At 40.5% G+C, this 19,925-nt stretch overlaps 1 protein-coding gene across 3 annotated transcripts in view; it reads left to right on the top strand.

Annotated features, from left to right (window-relative positions):
* MOB3A (MOB kinase activator 3A) overlaps positions 1-14,237 on the top strand; it is a 37,327-nt gene extending 23,090 nt beyond the window's left edge. For all 3 annotated transcript variants that reach the window (XM_056570932.1, XM_056570941.1, XM_056570948.1), the window contains exons 2-4: positions 914-1,419; positions 5,461-5,663; positions 13,734-14,237. In XM_056570932.1, coding sequence (XP_056426907.1) covers positions 1,002-1,419; positions 5,461-5,663; positions 13,734-13,763 — 651 coding nt within the window. In that variant the 5' untranslated portion in view covers positions 914-1,001 and the 3' untranslated portion in view covers positions 13,764-14,237. The remainder of the gene's footprint in view (positions 1-913; positions 1,420-5,460; positions 5,664-13,733) is intronic.
* The last annotated feature ends 5,688 nt before the right edge of the window (positions 14,238-19,925 follow it).

Here is a 19,925-nt window from a genome sequence, read left to right on the forward strand (position 1 = left end):
CACTTTTCACCACAAATAACAAGAGATATATATTTTGTAGGTCCATATGATTAGACTGATATATTTTATAGGTTTTGTTTTATTATACTATGGCTTTTTGTCTGAAAATTTGTATGAAACTTTGTTTGCATAGACAGGGACATATGAGGGCTCACTTTTTGCAACATGGTCTTAAGTTTTTATGAATACCATTTTTGTTTTGATGGGACTTTGCAATTCTTGACTTATTTTTATTTTTTTTACATTTGCGCCATTGACAGTGCGGTTAAATTAACAATATATTTTAATAGTTAAGACATTTACGAACATGACAATACCACATGTTTATATTTATTTTTGTTTGCATAATTTTATTTTAAATATAGGAAAAGGGGGGTGATTCAAACTTTTATTAGGGAAGGGTTTAATTTCCCTGGATGATTCCGCGAACAGACTTCAGCATTTTTAGACGCCGTGATCAACTTGCATCGCAGCGTCTGAAGAGTTATTGCCGGACATCGGCCTGTTAGGCAATGTCTGTCATTAGCTGTTGATCCAGGCTGCTATCCGGTATGATGCAAGCTCAGCTCTTGAGCTCGCTTCATACCCCTGCCATGCCGCTGCGCCGTTTATATTTATCCACAGCAACCAATCACAGTTCAGCTAACGAGCTCTGGTAAAGTGAAAGCTGAGTTGTAATTGGCTGCTATGGGAAAATCTCTCCACTTTTACTTTAACACAGTTTGATAAATCTGGGCCTATAACTTGACATACACTTTAACTTATCTTGCAGATTGAGCTATTGTGCTTTTTTTTTTTTAAAATAACTGAAGTTTGGCTTTTATATGAAACATGCTGTCCTTTATTTTTCTAACCAACTGTGTTTTTTGTTAACCTCACTCTTGTTTTTTTTTTTCTCTCTCCCCCCCCTCAGAACAACAAATTTATTTTTCCTGCACTTAATAGTGGAGTTTTAAAGAAATAAAGAGAAAAAAAAGTCTATCCGTGATACTGATTTTACTATGTCAAATCCCCTCAAGCAAGTTTTTAATAAGGACAGAACATTTCGTCCCAAAAGAAAATTTGAGCCAGGCACGCAACGATTTGAATTGCATAAGAAAGCTCAAGCGTCACTCAATGCAGGATTAGACTTAAAATTGGCTGTCCAGCTGCCTCATGAGGAGGACCAGAATGATTGGGTGGCAGTTCATGTTGTGGATTTCTTCAATCGCATCAATCTAATCTATGGTACAATCAGCGACAGCTGCACAGAGCAATCCTGTCCGGTGATGTCTGGAGGTCCTAAGTATGAATACCGGTGGCAAGATGAAAATCGATATCGCAAACCCACAGCACTTTCTGCTCCAAAATACATGAATTTATTAATGGATTGGATAGAAGTTCAGATAAACAATGAAGATGTTTTCCCTACAAATGTTGGTAAGCCTGATAAACTGTCAGTACTGCTATATTTAGTGAGGAACTGCAGAGAAAACTCATGATCGCGTTGCAAAAAAAGTTAGCATTTTTTCAAAACTGTGCCATTGTTATAAAGCACAACCTAAGAAACATTTTTATTTTTATGAGCACAGCTGGCAAAGCATGATTATGATTTAGCAAGTCTGGCAATGTTAACCCCTTAAAGGGGTACTCCCGCTCTAAACATCTTATCCCCTATCCAAAGGATAGGGGATAAAATGTCTGATTACAGGGGTCCGGCTACTGGGGACCCCCGCAATCTTCGGGCTGGCAGCTGCGGCGTTCGGAACACAGAAGCTTGCAGCTTCCACATTCATGACTTCACACTACGCCCCCTCCATTCTTGCCTATGGGAGGGGGTGTGAAGGCCATAGCCATCAAGCCCTCTACCATAGACTTGTATGTAGGGGGCGTGGCGACTGGCATCGCCATTCATCGGGCACGTAGCGGAATTCACTCCATGCACTGTATGAAAGGGGTGCTGCCGCTGGGGTCCCCAGTGGCAGGACCCCCGCGATCTAACATCTTATCCACTAGGGGATAAGATGTTTAGAGCAGAGTCGGACAACAGGTTTTTTCATTTTTGCACTTTGGTTTTTTCCTCCTCACCTTCTAAAAATCATAACACTTTCAATTTTCCACCTATAGACCCATATGAGGGCTTGTTTTTTGCGCCACCAATTTAACTTTTTAATGACATCAGCAATTTCACCACAAAATTTACGACAAAACCAGAAAAATATTTGTGGGGCAAAATTGAAAAAAAAAAAAACACACCATTTTGTTACTTCCAATTCTACGCAGAGCACTTTTCTTTAAAAATGACACCTCATTTATTATACCATACAATTAAAATTATACTCCTTTATATGGCTGGGCGGTATACCGGTTCATACCGAATACCAAATTTTTTGGGCTGCACGATATGAATTTTCCCCCATACCGCAATACCGGTTGGGCCCCTCCCCCTCGGGAATGTATTAGCAGTAAAAAGTGTAAAAAAATGTTAAGTTCTTCAATAAAAGTATGAAGTGTAAAAAAATAAATTAAAAAAATGCCCCTTTCCCAACAAAAGCCCTGTATTATCACCAAAAAAGATAAAAAACACAAATCATATACATAATAGGTATTGCCACATCCGTAATGACGTGTACTATAAAACTATAATGTAAATTATCCCGCATGGTGAACACCATAAAAAAAGCGCAAAATTCGCCAATTATGGTACAAATAGCGGAATAAAAAAAGATCAAAAGGTAGCACATAGCACAAAAATTAAACCAATGAAATGTACAACTGATCCCGCAAAAAATAAGCCCTTAATGGCGTCGGACGAAAAATAAAAAAGTTACGGCTGTTGGAAAATGAATGGCAAAAAAAGAATTTTGCTCAGAAAAGGAAAAAGAACATGGAAAGCTATATAAAATGGGTATCACCATAATCGTACTGACCCTCAGAATAAATATAACATCACTTTTACCGCACAGTGTACACCATAAAAAAAAAAGCCAGAAATTTTAGTTTTTTTCACAATATTGTGAGGTTTTTCACAAAAAATGCTGCATGTGTCAACAAAAATGCACCACTTATTTAAAGTACAATATGTCACGAAAAAACTGTCTCAGAATCACTCTGCTCAGAAAAAGCATTCTAAAGTGATTACCATTTAAAGAGCTACATGTCAAAAAAAAAAAAAAGCCTGGTCATTGAGGTAAAAAAAATGGGTCCGTCCTTAACCCCTTAACGACGCAGGACGTATATTTACGTCCTGCGCCGGCTCCCGCGATATGAAGCGGGATCGCGCCGCGATCCCGCATCATATCACGTCGGTCCCGGCGCTCATCAACGGCCGGGACCCGCGGCTAATACCACGCATCGCCGATCGCTTCTAAAGTGAAAGCTGACCGCCGCTTCTAAAGTGAAAGTGACCCGGCTGCTCAGTCGGGCTGTTCGGGACCGCTGCGCCGCGTCCCGAACAGCTTGCAGGACACCGGGAGGGCCCTTACCTGCCTCCTCGGTGTCCGATCGGCGAATGACTGCTCCGTGCCTGAGATCCAGGCAGGAGCAGTCAAGCGCCGATAACACTGATCACAGGCATGTTAATACACGCCTGTGATCTGTGTAAAAGATCAGTGTGTGCAGTGTTATAGGTCCCTATGGGACCTATAACACTGCAAAAAAAAAAAGTAAAAAATCGCCCCCCCTTTTCCCATAAAAAAATAAGTGTAAAAAAAATAAAAATAAACATGTGGTATCGCCGCGTGCGTAAATGTCCGAACTATAAAAATATATCATTAATTAAACCGCAGTCAATGACGTACGCGCAAAAAAATTCCAAAGTCAAAAAAGCGCATTTTGGTCACTTTTTATACCATTAAAAAATGAATAAAAAGTGATCAAACAGTCGGATCAAAACAAAAATCATACCGATAAAAACTTCAGATCACGGCGCAAAAAATGAGTCCTCATACCGCCCTGTACGTGGAAAAATAAGTCATTTTTATATGTATAAATTTTCCTGCATGTAGTTATGATTTTTTCCAGAAGTGCGACAAAATCAAACCTATATAAGTAGGGTATCATTTTATCCGTATGGACCTACAGAATAATAAGGTGTAATTTTTACCGAAATATGCACTGCGTAGAAACGGAAGCCCCCAAAAGTTACAAAATGGCGTTTTTTCTTTGATTTTGTCGCACAATCATTTTTTTTTTTCCCGTTTCGCCGTGGATTTTTGGGTAAAATGACTAATGTCACTACAAAGTAGAATTGGCGACGCAAAAAATAAGCCATAATATGGATTTTTAGGTGGAAAATTGAAAGGGTTATGATTTTTAAAAGGTAAGGAGGAAAAAACGAAAGTGCAAAAACTGAAAAAACCCTGAGTCCTTAAGGGGTTAACTGGTGCCAGAAAGTTAAACAGATTTGTAAATTACGTCTATTTAAAAATCTTAACCCTTCCAGTACTTATCAGCTGCTGTATGCTCCACAGGAAGTTCTTTTCTTTTTGAATTTCCTTTCTGTCTGACCACAGTGCTCTCTGCTGACACCTCTGTCCATGTAAGGAACATTCCAGAGCAGGAGCAATTCCCATAGCAAACCTCTCCTGCTTTAAATCACTATAGATAATCCCCTGTCCTTGCCGCCATCTATGATATAATGCTTTGATCACTGCATCTAAAGGGTTAATGACAGGGAGCTGTGAGATCGCCGCTCCCAATAAGTGTCCAGCTACTGTGCTCGTTTGAGTTACTTAATGCTCCAGGATGTAGGTTAATGGCCTGTTGCATTAAAGGGGTATTCCAGTGATAAAAAAACAGGCCTTTTTTTCTTTTAAGGACCGTGTCCTGGTATTACAACTTAGCTCCATTCACTTCAATTGGAACTGTGCTGCAGAACCACACCCAAACTGGAGACAGACAGGGAGACGTCTTTGTTACAAAAAAGGCCTGTTTTTTTTATTTTTTTTATTATTATTATTCCTGGAATACCCCTTTAAGTCCTGGACAACACGGGCGTTATTTCATGCTTGATGTCTTTTATTGGGCTAAAGAAAATACTAAGATGTTTGCAAAAAATGAATAAAAAAGTGAATGTGTATGAAGTCGCCTTTGTACCATCCCCACTATGAAGTGTATCTACCTGACTATCTGCAAATAAATTGAGTTACTTGGGAAATTTCAAACCATATTATTATGGTCATAAGGTCAGGCAGCAGTCACTACAGTATAGACACTATAAACACAATAGGCTAATGAATGGGGAGCATCCTTTGTTTCCGGGACTGTTTTTTAAAGCAGATTTTCGCTCACGTGATGAGTGGAAGCCAATGGTAAAGTTGTGTGCCTGGACTAAAAGATAAAAGAAACTTGGGCAGGCTGTTTATGTGCCCTTTTTCACATAGTAAACAGCCTGCCCCTCCTCTTTCATTGCTTGTTTATTTACTAATTACAAATAAAGTTTTCTCATGTGATTTTTATTTTTTATTCCCTCTCCTTTAGGCACTCCCTTCCCAAAGAATTTTCTGCAAGTTGTTAAGAAAATCTTATCCAGGCTTTTTCGGGTATTCGTTCATGTTTACATTCATCATTTTGACAGGATAATACAAATGGGAGCAGAAGCTCACGTTAACACTTGCTACAAGCATTTTTACTACTTTGTAACAGAATTTCATCTGATAGACACCAAGGAACTTGAGCCACTGGTAAGTTGTTTTTTTAATTTTTTTTTTTTTTCCCAAGAATGGGATGACCACAGCACCACAATTCATAATTTATGTGTTCATCATATAGTACAGATGAAAAAAAGACACGTCATTCCATTATTAAAGGGGTACTCTTGTGGGGGGAAAAAATGTAATCAACTGGTGCCAGAAAGTTAAACAGATTTGTAAATTACTTCTTTTAAAAGAAAAAATGTAATCCTTCCAGTACTTATTAGCTGTTGTATGCTCCACAGAAAGTTATTTTCTTTCTTGATTTTTTTTTTTTCTGTCTGACCACAGTGCTCTCTGCTGACACCTCCGTCCATGTGAGGAACTGTCAAGAGCAGGAGAGGTTTGCTGTGGGGATTTGCTTGTACTATGGACAGTTCCTGACACGGACAGAGGTGTCAGCAGAGAGCATTGTGGTCAGATAGAAAAGAAATTCAAAAAGAAAAGAACCTCCCCTGTAGTATAGAAAACGAGAGGGGAGAAAAAGGTGCAGGGGGCGCTCCCTGAGAGAATTGTATTCACAGATGTGCACCCTCCACCACACCAACAGTGATATACCGACCTTGGAGGGGCCGCACTGGGACCTGTGCAGCCCTAGTATTGGATGAGCTGCTGCTCTCCCACCGGCATCGAGCTCCTAAATAAGGAGCCGATATGCAATGTGAGGAGAAAGGGTGAAAAGAAGCCGGTACAGTGAAGGCGCTGCTGGAATGGTGAAATTACTGAGAAACTCAGGCGGTGCAGGATAACTATTTTTATTTATAAATTGGGACAACGCGTTTCGGCATCCACTGATGCCTTCCTCAGGTCCATTTAACAATTCCCATATTTCTATGTTCAATGTGGGAGAGCTGGAGGATGATCCTGTCTTGGCGTCTGCACCGCTGCTGGTCTATATTTTAACTGTAAATTTTGGGGGTCGTCTTATATGCTGGAAAATACGGTAATACAGATAAAACAAGTCCTTACATATAAAAGTAAGAAAGAGCTGCTGAAAGCTGTAAATCTCTATGTAGAGGACAGGAGCTTCTTCAGGGTCCTGAAAAAGTAAAATGGAGCTGCCCACACTCGGAGCAGCTATCCCTGGCAGTTAAATGGTAGTACCTCCCTGTACTGTAGAGGGCGCTACCAGACAGCCAGTCAGTTCATGCATTTTAGGAATACAGGGGTTTTACCAGTAAAATGCCCATTCTGATTGGTCAGTTCTTCCAGCCAATTAATTTAAACTGAATAAAATTACTACAATGCTGATTCTGCATGGTCAACTGCATAAAATTACAAATGCGAATATTGTTTTATTTATTTATTTTTTTTGATTCTGATCACATCCCAGACAATATGTAAAAAATTATCAAAAAGACAGAACACATAAGTGGTAGTCAAAAACTACAAATCATGGCCCAAAAAATAAACCTTTAATAAGGCACCGTAGGTGAAAAAATTGTTAGTGGGAAGAGCATGGCAGTGAACAGTTTTTTGTTATCAAGTTATCATTTTAATTTTTTTGCAAGTCCGTTTTACTGTATTGGGAACTCTGAAAAAATTATTGGGCAAAAAAATTATTGGGCAATAAAAAATATTTCAGTATTTGCCCTGCTTACATTTTTTTCTGGCTTTGTAATACATTATATGATACAGTGCACCAAAGAAAAGTAAAACTTGTCCTGCAAAAGTACATTTTGTCAGTGGAAAAATGTAAAAAGGTATGGGTTTTAGAATGTGAGGAGGAGGAAAACGTAAGCCACAAATTAAAATTTAAAGTGACTGGGTTAAATAGAGTGTTTAAAAAAAAAAAATACTGTATGAGGTTTATGAACCACATGATGAATGGTATAATGGTATAAAAATTATCGCTAGTTATTATTGAATTGCTGGTTTTGGTCATATGTCTGAGAAAAAAAATTAAAAGCAAACAAAGTCCTATCAAAACAGAAAAATGGCACCAATAAAAAATACAGTGGAGCAAAAAAGAGACCCTTAACAGTCCTGTATATGGAAAATTGTAAAAGTTTTAGAGGGATCAGGAAGGGGAACTTTTAAGCATGAAATAATAAAAAATAAAGAGCAGTACAATAATAGAAAAGCATGTAAATATGGGTATTATTTTAATCGTATTGACCCACAGAATATGTATGCACTGCGTAAAAATGAAACCACAAAATTTGCATCATATTTTTTTTCCTTCCTTGCTTTCGGGCTAGGATTTCACTGATGTTTTGTCTAGAGATGAGCGAACTTACAGTAAATTCGATTAGTCACGAAGTTCTCGGCTCGGCAGTTGATGACTTATCCTGCATAAATGAGTTCAGCTTTCAGGTGCTCCGGTGGGCTGGAAAAGGTGGATACATTCCTAGGAAAGAGTCTCCTAGGACTGTATCCACCTTTTCCAGCCCACCGGAGCACCTGAAAGCTGAACTAATTTATGCAGGATAAGTCATCAACTGCCGAGCCGAGAAGTTTGTGACGAATCGAATTTACTGTAAGTTCGCTCATCTCTGGTTTTGTCCTTAACATTTTTTTTATTTTATTTATTTATTTTTTTTAGGCTAAAAAAAATGCTTGAACGGCCACTGATTTTCCATATTTTTTTTTTTGCTGTTTTTTTTCTGCCGTTTTTACCTGTGTGTGGAAATGTTATATTTTTTAGAACTAAACTTTATGTGAGCGGGCAGGGACATAAAAATGTAGTCGGCAGTATTTATTTAAAAATTTATAAAGTGGCTATGTAATTGTAAATATAATTTTTTTTATTTTATTTAATGTTTTATTAATGTACCATATTTATAACATATAACATACATTTTTTTTAAGCTTAAAATCTATCTGCGTGTTATACGCCGATAAACTCTTTCTGGCCCAGCAGCCGCTGCGGTTAAATTATTTAAAGCGGCCACTTTAAATCATGTAACTGCAGCGGCTTCTGTGGGACAGAGTCCCTCCGCCACCCGATTCCCATGTCCATCCCCATCCCTGGCTTACAAATTTACCTGTGGGCGCGCTCCGGCATTGTCCTGTGCTGCGCATTGACAAGTGACATCCTCAAAGTGACATCACTCGTCAGTGCACAGCGACAGCGAAGGACGCAGCCGGAGCGTGTCCACAATTTTTTCCATCCTTACTGTATCTTTTGGGGCGTTTTTTCACTTACATAGACTTCTATGGGAGAAAAACGCTAAGATTTCTCTATCGGCTCCACTGGAGGACACAGACCACGCGTATATGCTTCTGTCTCTACGAGGCTTGACACTATGGCAACAAGAAAAGTTGGCCCCTCCCAGAAGGATATACCCGCCCACAGGCACCTGAGCTAATCAGTTTTAGCTTAGTGTCTGTAGGAGGCAGACGCTGGTCTGCTGTTCTCGAGACCCATCAATTTTTTTTTTTTTTTTTTTTTTTCAAGATAGTTAGATTTTTCTCTCCCTTTTCTTTTCCTTGTTTTCAGGTGGGGACTCGGGAACATAGCGTTCACGGTTTCCCTATTTGCAAAGAAGGGGCACAGACATACATCGTGCATGTTCTGTCAACCCCTTCTCGCCAACGGTCAGCGCCTGGGGTTGTAACTCATGGGTCCGGGTCCTCCTCCATCCCTCCTCGTCTCTCTGTCTCAGCCCGGCATGATGCAGGTGACTAAAAGCTGACTGAAGACTTCATGAGGTAAGTTTTCTAAGCAAAGAGGGTGAGTATTCTCTCCCTTTCTTTTCAGGTTTCTAGCCCTTCTCACATTCTCAGGATTCTAAACCTCTGTAGCCTCCCTATTTGGAGCCCGCTCCTTTTTATTCACTGGGGACAGTCTCCTGTTCGGCCACTCTGAACATTGGGAGCAGAAACAGTGGTGCACGACTTTTTAATATCTGTTTTTTTTCATTATTTAGGACTTTTGCACAGGCCTGCTCGGCGCCTGCTTTGTGCACATGCACCCGGCACTAGTTCGCATCGGCTGCATCCATATGCAATGCGACCGGAGTGCCGGAGCTTCTGTTCCCCCATCGGCTGCGCGGTTTGCGCATGCCCGACAGCTCTCCTTTCTCGCGGTTGCACTTTCTTTATTATACACAGCATTCAGGGTTTTTATTTTTTATTTTTCTGACTTGGCGCTGGTCTCCCATTCTGTAGTGATGGCACTGGAAAAGGCTTCCTTACCCCAGCCCTCCAGGAAGGCTAGCTCTCCTTATTTAAGGCGCTTTCAATAAGCGTCCTAGGGATTTGTCCTCTGGCTCGTCTCAAGTCTGGAAGCAAGGCGCTCCCCTCATGCGTATCGCCCCTCTTCTAAGGGAACTCTCTTGGTCGCCGTTCTAGGTCTCCAAATCTGCGTACCAGGTCCATTCATCCAAGGCTGCCTCCACCCGCTCCCACTCTTCTGGGGATCTGGAACATGAGGCTTCAGGTTCTGCCTCTGACTCAGAGGACTGAACCAGCACGTCTGCATGGTAGACAACTTGGCCTCAGTCATTAGGGACACCTTTCACCTAAAGGACCCAGGAACTTTGGACACAGCTCCAGAAGTTTCCTTTCACTGCTCCTGTCCCTCACCTAAGGATTTCAGCTCTCATGCTGAATTTGACACCTTACTGGAAGCTGCCTGGAAGCGCTTTTATTATTTTTTTAACCACCTAAAACTCTCATTTTGCCATATACAGGGCTGTATGAGGGCTCATTTTTTGTGTCATGGTCTTTAGTTTTTAACGGTATCACTTGTGTGTATGTGACTTTTTGGTAACTTGTTTTGCATTTTTTTGGGGGATGTGATGTGACCTAAAATCAGCAATTTTGGTATTTTTTTTTTTTTTTTTATGTTTACTTCGTTCACCGCAAGGGGTCAGTAACATTTTATTCTAATATTTCAGACATTCCCGCAAGCGGCGATACAAAATGTTTGTATTTTTTCTTTTTCTTTCTTTATTTGTTTTGTTATTTGTAAACTGGGAAAAGAGGGTAATTTATTTTTTGGCATGGAGGAGCTTATTCACATTTGTTAAAACTGAGGGTGTGCTGAGAGTTGTAGTTGTGTACCATATAGAGAGAGGCAGCCAACCTATGACTCTCCAGCTGTTGCAAAACGAGAGCCTGCCTCAGCAGGTAAGTGGACCTTCGATGTACATTTACATTGATCGGATGCCTACATACATGCTCCACATGTACCAAAAGGTTTGAGAGACAGTCATTGCGGCGCTTAAGGAGTTATCATTAGTTGTCAGCCAATTGAGATTTAGTTTTGAATGTTTATACATGTTCCCCATAAAATAAATATTTACCAACAACTTCTCCCAGTCTATGTATTTTAAGGGGTTATCCGGGAATTTTTTTTATTTTATTTTTATATATCAACTGGCTCCAGAAACAGATTTTTTAATAACTTAAATGAAAAAAATCTTAATCCTTTCAGTACTTATGAGCTGCTGAAGTTGATTTGTTCTTTTATGTCTAAGTGCTCTCTGATGACACCTTTCTGGGGAACTGTCTAGAGTAGAAGAAAATCCCCATAGCAAACCTCTTCTACTCTGTGCAGTTCCCGAGACAAGCAGAGATGTCAGCAGAGAGCACTGTTGCCAGAAAGAAAAAAACAACTCAACTTCAGCAGCTGATAATTATTGGCAAGATTAAGATTTTTTAATAGATGTAATTTACAAATCTGTTTAACTTTCTGGAGCCAGTTGATATAAATTTTTTTTTTTTTCCTGGAATACCCCTGAAGTGCAGCCCACTGCAGACAAGGAAATGTGCCTTTTTTAAATCTATTTTCCCTCCCAACATGCCTTTTTTGTTTTCTACATTTTAAACCAAAAGTAACTACAGTATATTGTGGTCGCTATTACTAAGGTTTTCACAGACAGCTACATTTCCAACCAGCTCTGCATTGTTGAAAATGACCAGATGCAATAGAACATATAAACACTGGCCTGTAAAATAAATTCAATAAATTAAGAAATGTCCAACTGGATCTTTTAACAGCTGATAGACAGGGAGTGCTGGGAGTTGGATCCCTGCCAGTCTAATATCAATAACCTATCATAAGCCATCAATTTTGCAAAGCTTGGATAACTCCTATAAAAACAGCAATACAAGTTAGTCAGTCTTGTATATCACAATTAAATCCAGTTATCCTGCAGAAAACAGGCCCTTATGTCATAAGAAAAACAAAAATGTTCGACTTTTTTTAAAGGAATATTTATTAATTTCTAAAGAGCCTTTTCAACTTGGCGATTCTCAGATTTACGTGTCAATTATTGCCCTGTGTAAAAGATTTGGTGAACAGCTGATGGATGAGCAAGTGATCGCTGGCTGCTGGGATTTTGTGGCCCTAAAAATTATTATTCAGCAGCAGATCTGCCTATGCAATAAGTAAATAAGCTGCTTACAAGAATGCAAGTGAAGGGCTGCATGAGTGATCCAATAAAGTGTGGCCCTTTACTTTCAATAGTTGGACCATGTTAAGGCTCCTCTTTAATCCCTTAAGGACCACAGGTTTTCTAATTTTTACACTTTCATTTTTCCCTCCTCACCTTCTGAAAATCATAGCACTTTTCATTTTCCACAGATCCATATAAGGTCTTGTTTTTTGCGCCACCAATTTTACTTTGTGATATCATCAATCATTTCAACACATTCTATGGCAAAAGCAGAAAAAATATATTTGGGGGGCAAAATTGAAAATAAATTATTTGTAATTTTGGGGGCTTCTGTTTCTACGCGGTGCACTTTTCAGTAAAAATGACACCTCATGTTTATTCTGTAGGTCCTTACGGTATATGTAATTTATATAGATTTTATTTTAACTGCATGCACCAAAATTAGTTTGTTTAAAATTGTCATCTTCTGACTCCTATAAAAAAAAATGCAATTTTGGACTTTGGAATCTTTTTACGTGTAAGCCATTGACTGTGCAGGTTTAATTAACGTTACATTTTTATAGTTCGGACATTTGTAGTTTCATAGTTCGGACAGTTTCACCGCGGTGGTCTCTCTAAGCTCCGCTGAGCTGTCGGGATACATTTTTTTTTCTATTTTAGATGCCACAATCAACTTTGATCATGGCGTCTAAGGGGTTAATGCCGGACATCACCTTAATTGGTGATGTTCGGTATTAGCCACGGCTCCCAAATGGAGCAGGATGAGGGCGTACAGGTACGCCATTGGTCCATAAGGGGTTAAAGATCATTAACTTGATAAGTGCACTAATCGGACAGTGGTCTGCCTATGTAAAAGGTGATAATAATTCTTTAAAGTCAAACTACTATACCCAGTATATCTATTCTTAGAACCCTGGGTTGTGCGTAAACTGGGCTCTTACTACTTTTACAATTCATTGTTTCCATTACCTGTGCCATTTGGATCTCCCCCTCACACAATCTGACAAATGTAAGCCCTGAATAAATCATGTCAAATTGCGTAGGGGGAAACACAGTTGTCAGTTTTATTTAAAGGAGAACTCCAGAACATAAAAATTGTCCACCATAGTGCCAGCAGTAAAAAAATAAAGGTGTACATACCTTCCTCCACTCCCCTGGGGCCTCCAGTACCGATCTCCGCCGCGATCCACTTCCTGGTTGCCGGTGGTTGGATGAATCATACTGCGCTCAGCCAATCGCCAGTCAGTCCGACTCGGCCGGCGATAGGCTGAGCGGCAGTGTGGTGTTTTCGGCCCTGGCCGAAGGTGCCGGTGTAGTGAAGAATTTTGTGTCCTGAAGCGATTTCACACTGCCACTCAGCCTATCGCCGGCCGAGTCGGACTTCGCTGCGGCTGGTGATTGGCTGAGTGCAGTATGATTCTCCGACCACCGGCAACCAGGAAGAGGATCGCGGCGGAGACCGGAGCCGGTTACCGGAGGACTCGGGGGATCGGAGGAAGGTATGTACATCTTTAATTTTTTTTACTGCCGGCAGTATGGGCGACAATTTTTATATTCCGGAGTTCTCCTTTAATACATTTTGGAGAAAAGAACATGACAAAAAAATTTGCTTAATATATACAGTATATGTATTCTTGTCCCTCTGTTATCTGTGCATCTGTTACTGTACTTAATTTTACAATGTTTAATGCTTAAAGTGTTCTATCCTTTACAGAAAGAAATGACATTAAGGATGTGCCACTGAGATGGGATTTTCCTTTCCTCGTTTTACACCTCCCTTTGTTACCTGTGGAAGCTAACTGCTGAGATTTGCCCCTCTGCAACAGAGGGCTGCTTGGGAGAAGAGACTCTTTTACCCTTTTATGATGACTGGTTCAGAGTATTTGATGTATTTTTAATCTATTTTTGATAGTGTACACATCTTTTAAGCTGTGATAACCGATGGCACCCTTCTAAAGTTGTACATTTCTGTGTCTTAAGATTTTATTTTTATATCTTGGCATTCCAGATATTTTGTTTACTGTTTAGGCTTTTCTATTAATGCAATAATTCCATGTCTGTACTATACAAAGTATCTCAGGTTCCTGCAGTTGTCAATTACATTTTTACTGGTTTGTATCACATTTACTGCCAGACAAACTGTATTGATTTTAAACTCTTTGTTTTGGTCTTTGTGAGATAACCATGCTTAATTCAAATAAAATATTTTCTTCACTGATGTGCCTTGCTCGTGTTAAATACTCAAATACATTGTAATATTTGTAGTCGTCTGGTTACTGCTGTAGCTTATGAATGGCTGATAAGGAAATTTCCATGTGTTGAGTCTAGACCAGAAAGCAGAGATCAGTAGGGATCTGGTAAACATCGGCATTACAGTGGTGGGGGATCAGGCATGTGAGTATCTATAATTCATTATGTAGCCAGCATACTCTGTTGGACACATCTGTCCATATTACAGTTCAAGTTTCGTAATAACCTATATGTATGTTTTGAAGCATGATTACCCCAAGATATATTGCTATTCATGCTGCTGTTTTTTTTTTTTTTTTTTGCGCTATTGCAGGTCTTGATTACACCACTTGATAACTCACTTGCCTCTGCAACCAATTTGCCATAGTTGTTGCTGCACCTGTGCGATGTCTGTACGGTTGTTCCTCCTTTTGTTTTATGGTTGCTTAGGGGTTTCATGCCTGTTTCACTTATTGAAATGATAATTTTATGACAGGTTCTAGGTGTATTTTTCTGTTGCTGGGGTGGGGGTGGGGGGAATTTGGGCCATGTAAGGTGTTTGATTACTGGGCAATAGTTGGATGGGGGACTGAGTGGGGGATTTTGTGTCCCTGTTGAATGGGCTTGTTATGGTGGAGTGGTTTCTAAGGATTCCTTTGACAAGTGTCTATTCATGCCCTGCCTATTCTAAACATGGAACTTCAAATGCTTAGGGGTTCCCATCAAGCACATGCAGGTACTTCCTGATTTGAGGGTGGACCTGGTCTTCCTACAGAAATCTCATCTGAAGGCCGATGACCTTGACTGAAGAATTTATGGGTATGGGCGGTTTATAGATTGCCAGAATGTTTGACACAGGTATGGATGTCGATGAATATAGAATGAATACCTGGAGGGAGACTTTCTCACCCAGGATTACATACGTTGCTGCCATGCTCATGAGGTAAGGTCTAGAATCGATTCTGCACCTTACAGGAGAACTTCTTTGGTGGGGTTTACCACTTACATTTGTACAAATTGATAATCTGTAATCATGCCCCAATTTCCATCTCCCGTGTGGATATTTTTTGTCAAGGCATGGATTTTATGTGGTTCCTGGGGGACATGATGCAAGATGACTACAACCTTTATGCATTCTTGGCAGTTGCCTCATCATGCCAATCTTACCCATTAAACTGCTTTTGAAACCTCAGCAGGCCCCCTCAGGTGGCGTTCATATATAACTCTTCAGCAGTTGCCATCATTAGGAAAGTTTTACATCAGGTTTATCAGCATTTGTGCCAACTGGATCTCTGATTCTCTTAGCCCTAGATGCCAAAAAAGGATTTGATAATATCCTATGGAATTACCCCAGGATGGTGCTGGACAGTATTGGAGTTGAGGGTTTCTTTAGTTACCTCTCTTTCAACCCCTTTTGCATTGAAGAGAAGCATGAGGCAGGGATATCCTTTATCACCCCTTCTCTTTGATATGGCAATGGAGCTTTTGGCAAATTATCTAGAGCATTTTCCCCTTTAACAGGGGATCCATGCAAACGATCAAGAAGTTGAGGTAACTCTTTTTTTATGATTTTCATGGCTTATCCAACCAAAGAACAAATTAAAAGCGTACAGTAACCCCTCGAGATACGATGGCCTCGAACCCCTTAACCTGTTAATGACCATGGAAGTGTATACACATCCATGTGCCGTTAATGGGGTATGGCACGGAGCCCGCGCCATACTGGCCGGCCCCCAGCTGATTCCTGTTCCTTTGGTCTCAACTGACGCTAGACAAAAAATTCACATTAACCCTCGGGGTAGTGAGGTCTCTAAATTGGTGGTTGGTAGCCACAAACCTAAAGGAAGGGGTCCCTTGGCTGTCAGATCCAGTCCTTGTGACTACAGATGCAAGTGCCTGGTGATGGGGTGCTCATGTACAGGGACAGTACTTCCAAGGTCGCTGGCCTCCTCATCTAAACAAGTTTTCCTCAAATTACAAGGAACTAAGAGCTGTGTGGGAGACCCTTGTGTCAGCCAAAACGCTCCTTCTCAATCAAGATATAAAAATTTACTCAGACAATTCAACAACAGTAGCTTTTCTGCGACATCAGGGGGGCACAAGGCACAAAGCTCTTCAAGCTATTGCGGCCAGAATCCTTTCTTGGTCGGAAAGAAATGTCTCCTCCATTATGGCCGTTCATCTGAAGGGATCCTGCAATCAGATAGCGGACTTTCTAAGTCGGAGGAATGGGGGGAATGGTCCCTAAATCCTTCTGTGTTCCATCTACTGGTTCTCAATTGGGGTCAACCCTCTATAGATCTGTTTGCCTCCCGTCAGAACACCAAGACCATTCAGTTTTACACTCTAAATCCGACAGAAAGGCCGCTTGCGGTAGACTCATTAGCTCAAAATTGGAAATTTCCTCTGGCCTATGCTTTTCCTCTGATTGCAAGAACTCTAGCGAAGATCCGAGACATCATTTTAAAAGTGATTTTTGTGGCCCCATACTGGCCAAAGAGGGGGTGGTTTTGTCTGTTGAAAACTCTAGCGATAGAACCCCCCTTCCCTCTACCTCTAGTGGAAGACCTTCTGTCTCAGGGCCCCGTATTTCATCAGGGTCTACAGAACCTACATCTTACGGCCTGGATTTTGAAGAGTAAAATTTTTCAAAAATGTCTCAAAAAGTCATTTTTACGTTATTGAAGAGTAGGAAACCCTCTACTTCAAAAATATACCTAAAAATCTGGAAGACATTTCTATCCTGGATTAAACAAATTGATCCAGACCCATCTCCTCCCAATTATCCACAAATTTTAGATTTCCTTCAAGAGGGATTTGAGAAAGGACTCTCGCTTAGTACATTAAAAGTCCCAAGTGGCAGCGTTGGGGGCTTTCTTTGATCAACAGATTGCAGATCATCGTTGGATTAAAAGGTTTATTAAGGCGGTTTCTAGAATAAAACCTAAAACTCCAATCCGTACACCCTCTTGGAACCTTTACTTGGTGCTATCTGCTCTCACTTCTCACCCCTTTGAACCGCTAGATCAGTGTTCTATAAAATTTGTCACTCTAAAACTAGCTTTTCTCATAGCTATTACTTCTGCTAGAAGAGTTGGAGAAATTCAAGCCCTGTCAATCAATGAACCATACATGTCCATTAGAGATGAGCGAACTTATAGTAAATTTGATTCGTCACGAACTTCTCTGCTCGGCGGTTGCTGACTTTTCCTGCATAAATTAGTTCAGCTTTCCGGTGCTCCGGTGGGCTGGAAAAGGTGAGCCCACGGGAGCACCTGAAAGCTGAACTAATTTATGCAGGAAAAGTCATCAACTACCGAGCCGAGAAGTTTGTGACGAATCTAATTTACTGTAAGTTCGCTCATCTCTAATGTCCATATCTGATGACAAAGTAACCCTCAGATTAGATCTTTTTTCCCTAAAGTGGTTACTGACTTCCACCGGTTTCAGGAAATTTTTCTTTCTTCATTTTGTAATAATCCAAGAAATCCACAGGAAGAGAAATTTCACATGTTAGAAGATGTCTTCTCTATTATTTGGATGTCACAAGTCTTTGGAGGAAAGACTCTAATCTTCTTTTGCAGTTCCAAGGTCCGAATAAGGGTAGGAAAGCTTCCAAAAGTACTTTAGCCTGGTGGATAAAGAGTGCCATTGTTGAGGCATATAAAGTTAGTGGGGAACAAGTCCCTAACTGAAAGCTCATTCTACTAGAGCAATGTCAACATCCTGGGCGGAAAGATCTGCTGCCTCAATAGATCAGATTTGTAGGAGTACCCCTTTAACACATATACGTGATAACTCTGCAGGAAAAGTAATGGCGAGCAGGTATGAGCACTGACCTGATTAACTATACACCTGCCCCATACCACTGACCTCCTGATATTCAGACGCTGCTAGTACACACACCTCAGAGACCTCTCTACATCCCCCCCCCCCCCCTATATCCCGTGAGCCAACACCTGGATGTACCCCAGTGATCACCGCAGGACAGGAACTCCGATGGGATGGCTCAGTGAAAAAAGTGCAGGCCTGTTACCTGTCCAGCTGCCTGATCCTAGCAGCGCACAGGATGTTACGGCAGCACCCCTCCTTAGCCATGCCTAGTTTTTCAGGATGTTACATCTGCACCCGCTGCCTGCGCTCAGATGAAAGATCAGACCACATATGGAGTAATATGTGTCTAATTTTGAACACCTCTATATAAGAAGGACATGACTGAATTGAAGCGAGTACAGAGGAGGGCAACCAAGATAAATAGTATAGGTGGATAAAAGAGCGAAGACATAGGCCCAGCTGGACTTTAACCCCTTAAGGACTGAGCCCTTTTTCACCTTAAGGACTGAGCCCTTTTTTGCAATTCTGACCACTGTCACTTTAAGCATTAATAACTCTGGGATGCTTTTACCGATTGTTTTGATTCCGAGATTGTTTTTTCGAGACATATTCTACTTAAACACAGCAGTAAATTTTCGTTGTTACTTGCATCCTTTCTTGGTGAAAAATTGCCAAATTTCATGAAAATGTTGAAAATTTTGCATTTTTCTAACTTTGAAACTCTCTGCTTGTAAAGAAAATGAATATTCCAAATAAATTATATATTGATTCACAAATACAATGGGGGAGATTTATCAAAGGATTTAGACTGGTTTTTCCTGTCTAAATTTGTCGCACAGAAAGTCGCAGTCTAAATATGTGCGACTTTTCTGCGACTTTTGCTGTAGAGGATTTTTAGAACATGATGCATGCAAGTCTATTTTAGACGGAAATGCATTGGAAAATGCATTGGTGCTGAATTTATCAAGTGCGACTTTCGTGCGACAAGTCGCATCTGCCCAAAATACGCTGAAATGTCAGACCATGTTGGAGCAGGTCTAAATGCAGTTTAAGCTGTAGACCCTGAAGTCTGAGCACAGAATTTATCAAGAGCTGTGAGACCTTTGATAAATTAGGAGCACAATAGACAGGAGACTACCACATACGCTGGTCTATAAGCATACCCAGAATAGACTAGATTAGTAAATGTCCCCCAATATGTCAACTTTATGATGCCAACTAGAGATGAGCGAACTTACAGTAAATTCGAAACTTCTCGGCTCCGCAGTTGATTACTTATCCTGCACAAATGAGTTCAGCTTTCAGGTGCTCCAGTGGGCTGGAAAAGGTGGATACAGTCCTAGGAAAGAGTCTCCTAGGACTGTGTCCACCTTTTCCAGCCCACCGGAGCACCTGAAAGCTGAACTAATTTATGCAGGATAAGTCATCAACTGCCGAGCCGAGAAGTTTGTGACGAATCGAATTTACTGTAAGTTCGCTCATCTCTAGTTGGCATCATAAAGTTGACATGTTTTTACTTTTGGAAGACATCAGAGGGCTTCAAAGTTCAGCAGCTATTTTCCAATTTTTCCCAAAATTTTCAAAATCTGAATTTTTCAGGGACCAGTTCAGTTTCGAAGTGGATTTAAGGGGTCTTCATATTAGAAATACCCCACAAATGACCCCATTTTAAAAACTGCACCCCTCAAAGTATTCAAAATGACATTCAGAAAGTGTGTTAACCCTTTAGGTGTTTCACTGGAATAGCAGCATGTTCTTGTAGACCCAGTTTTTCAAATTTTACAAGTGGGAAAAGGAGAAAAAGCCCCCCAAAATTTGTAACCCAATTTCTCTCGAGTAAGGA

The sequence above is a fragment of the Hyla sarda genome, chromosome 1, assembly GCF_029499605.1.
Source record: "Hyla sarda isolate aHylSar1 chromosome 1, aHylSar1.hap1, whole genome shotgun sequence".
In the NCBI taxonomy this organism is placed as follows: domain Eukaryota; kingdom Metazoa; phylum Chordata; class Amphibia; order Anura; family Hylidae; genus Hyla; species Hyla sarda.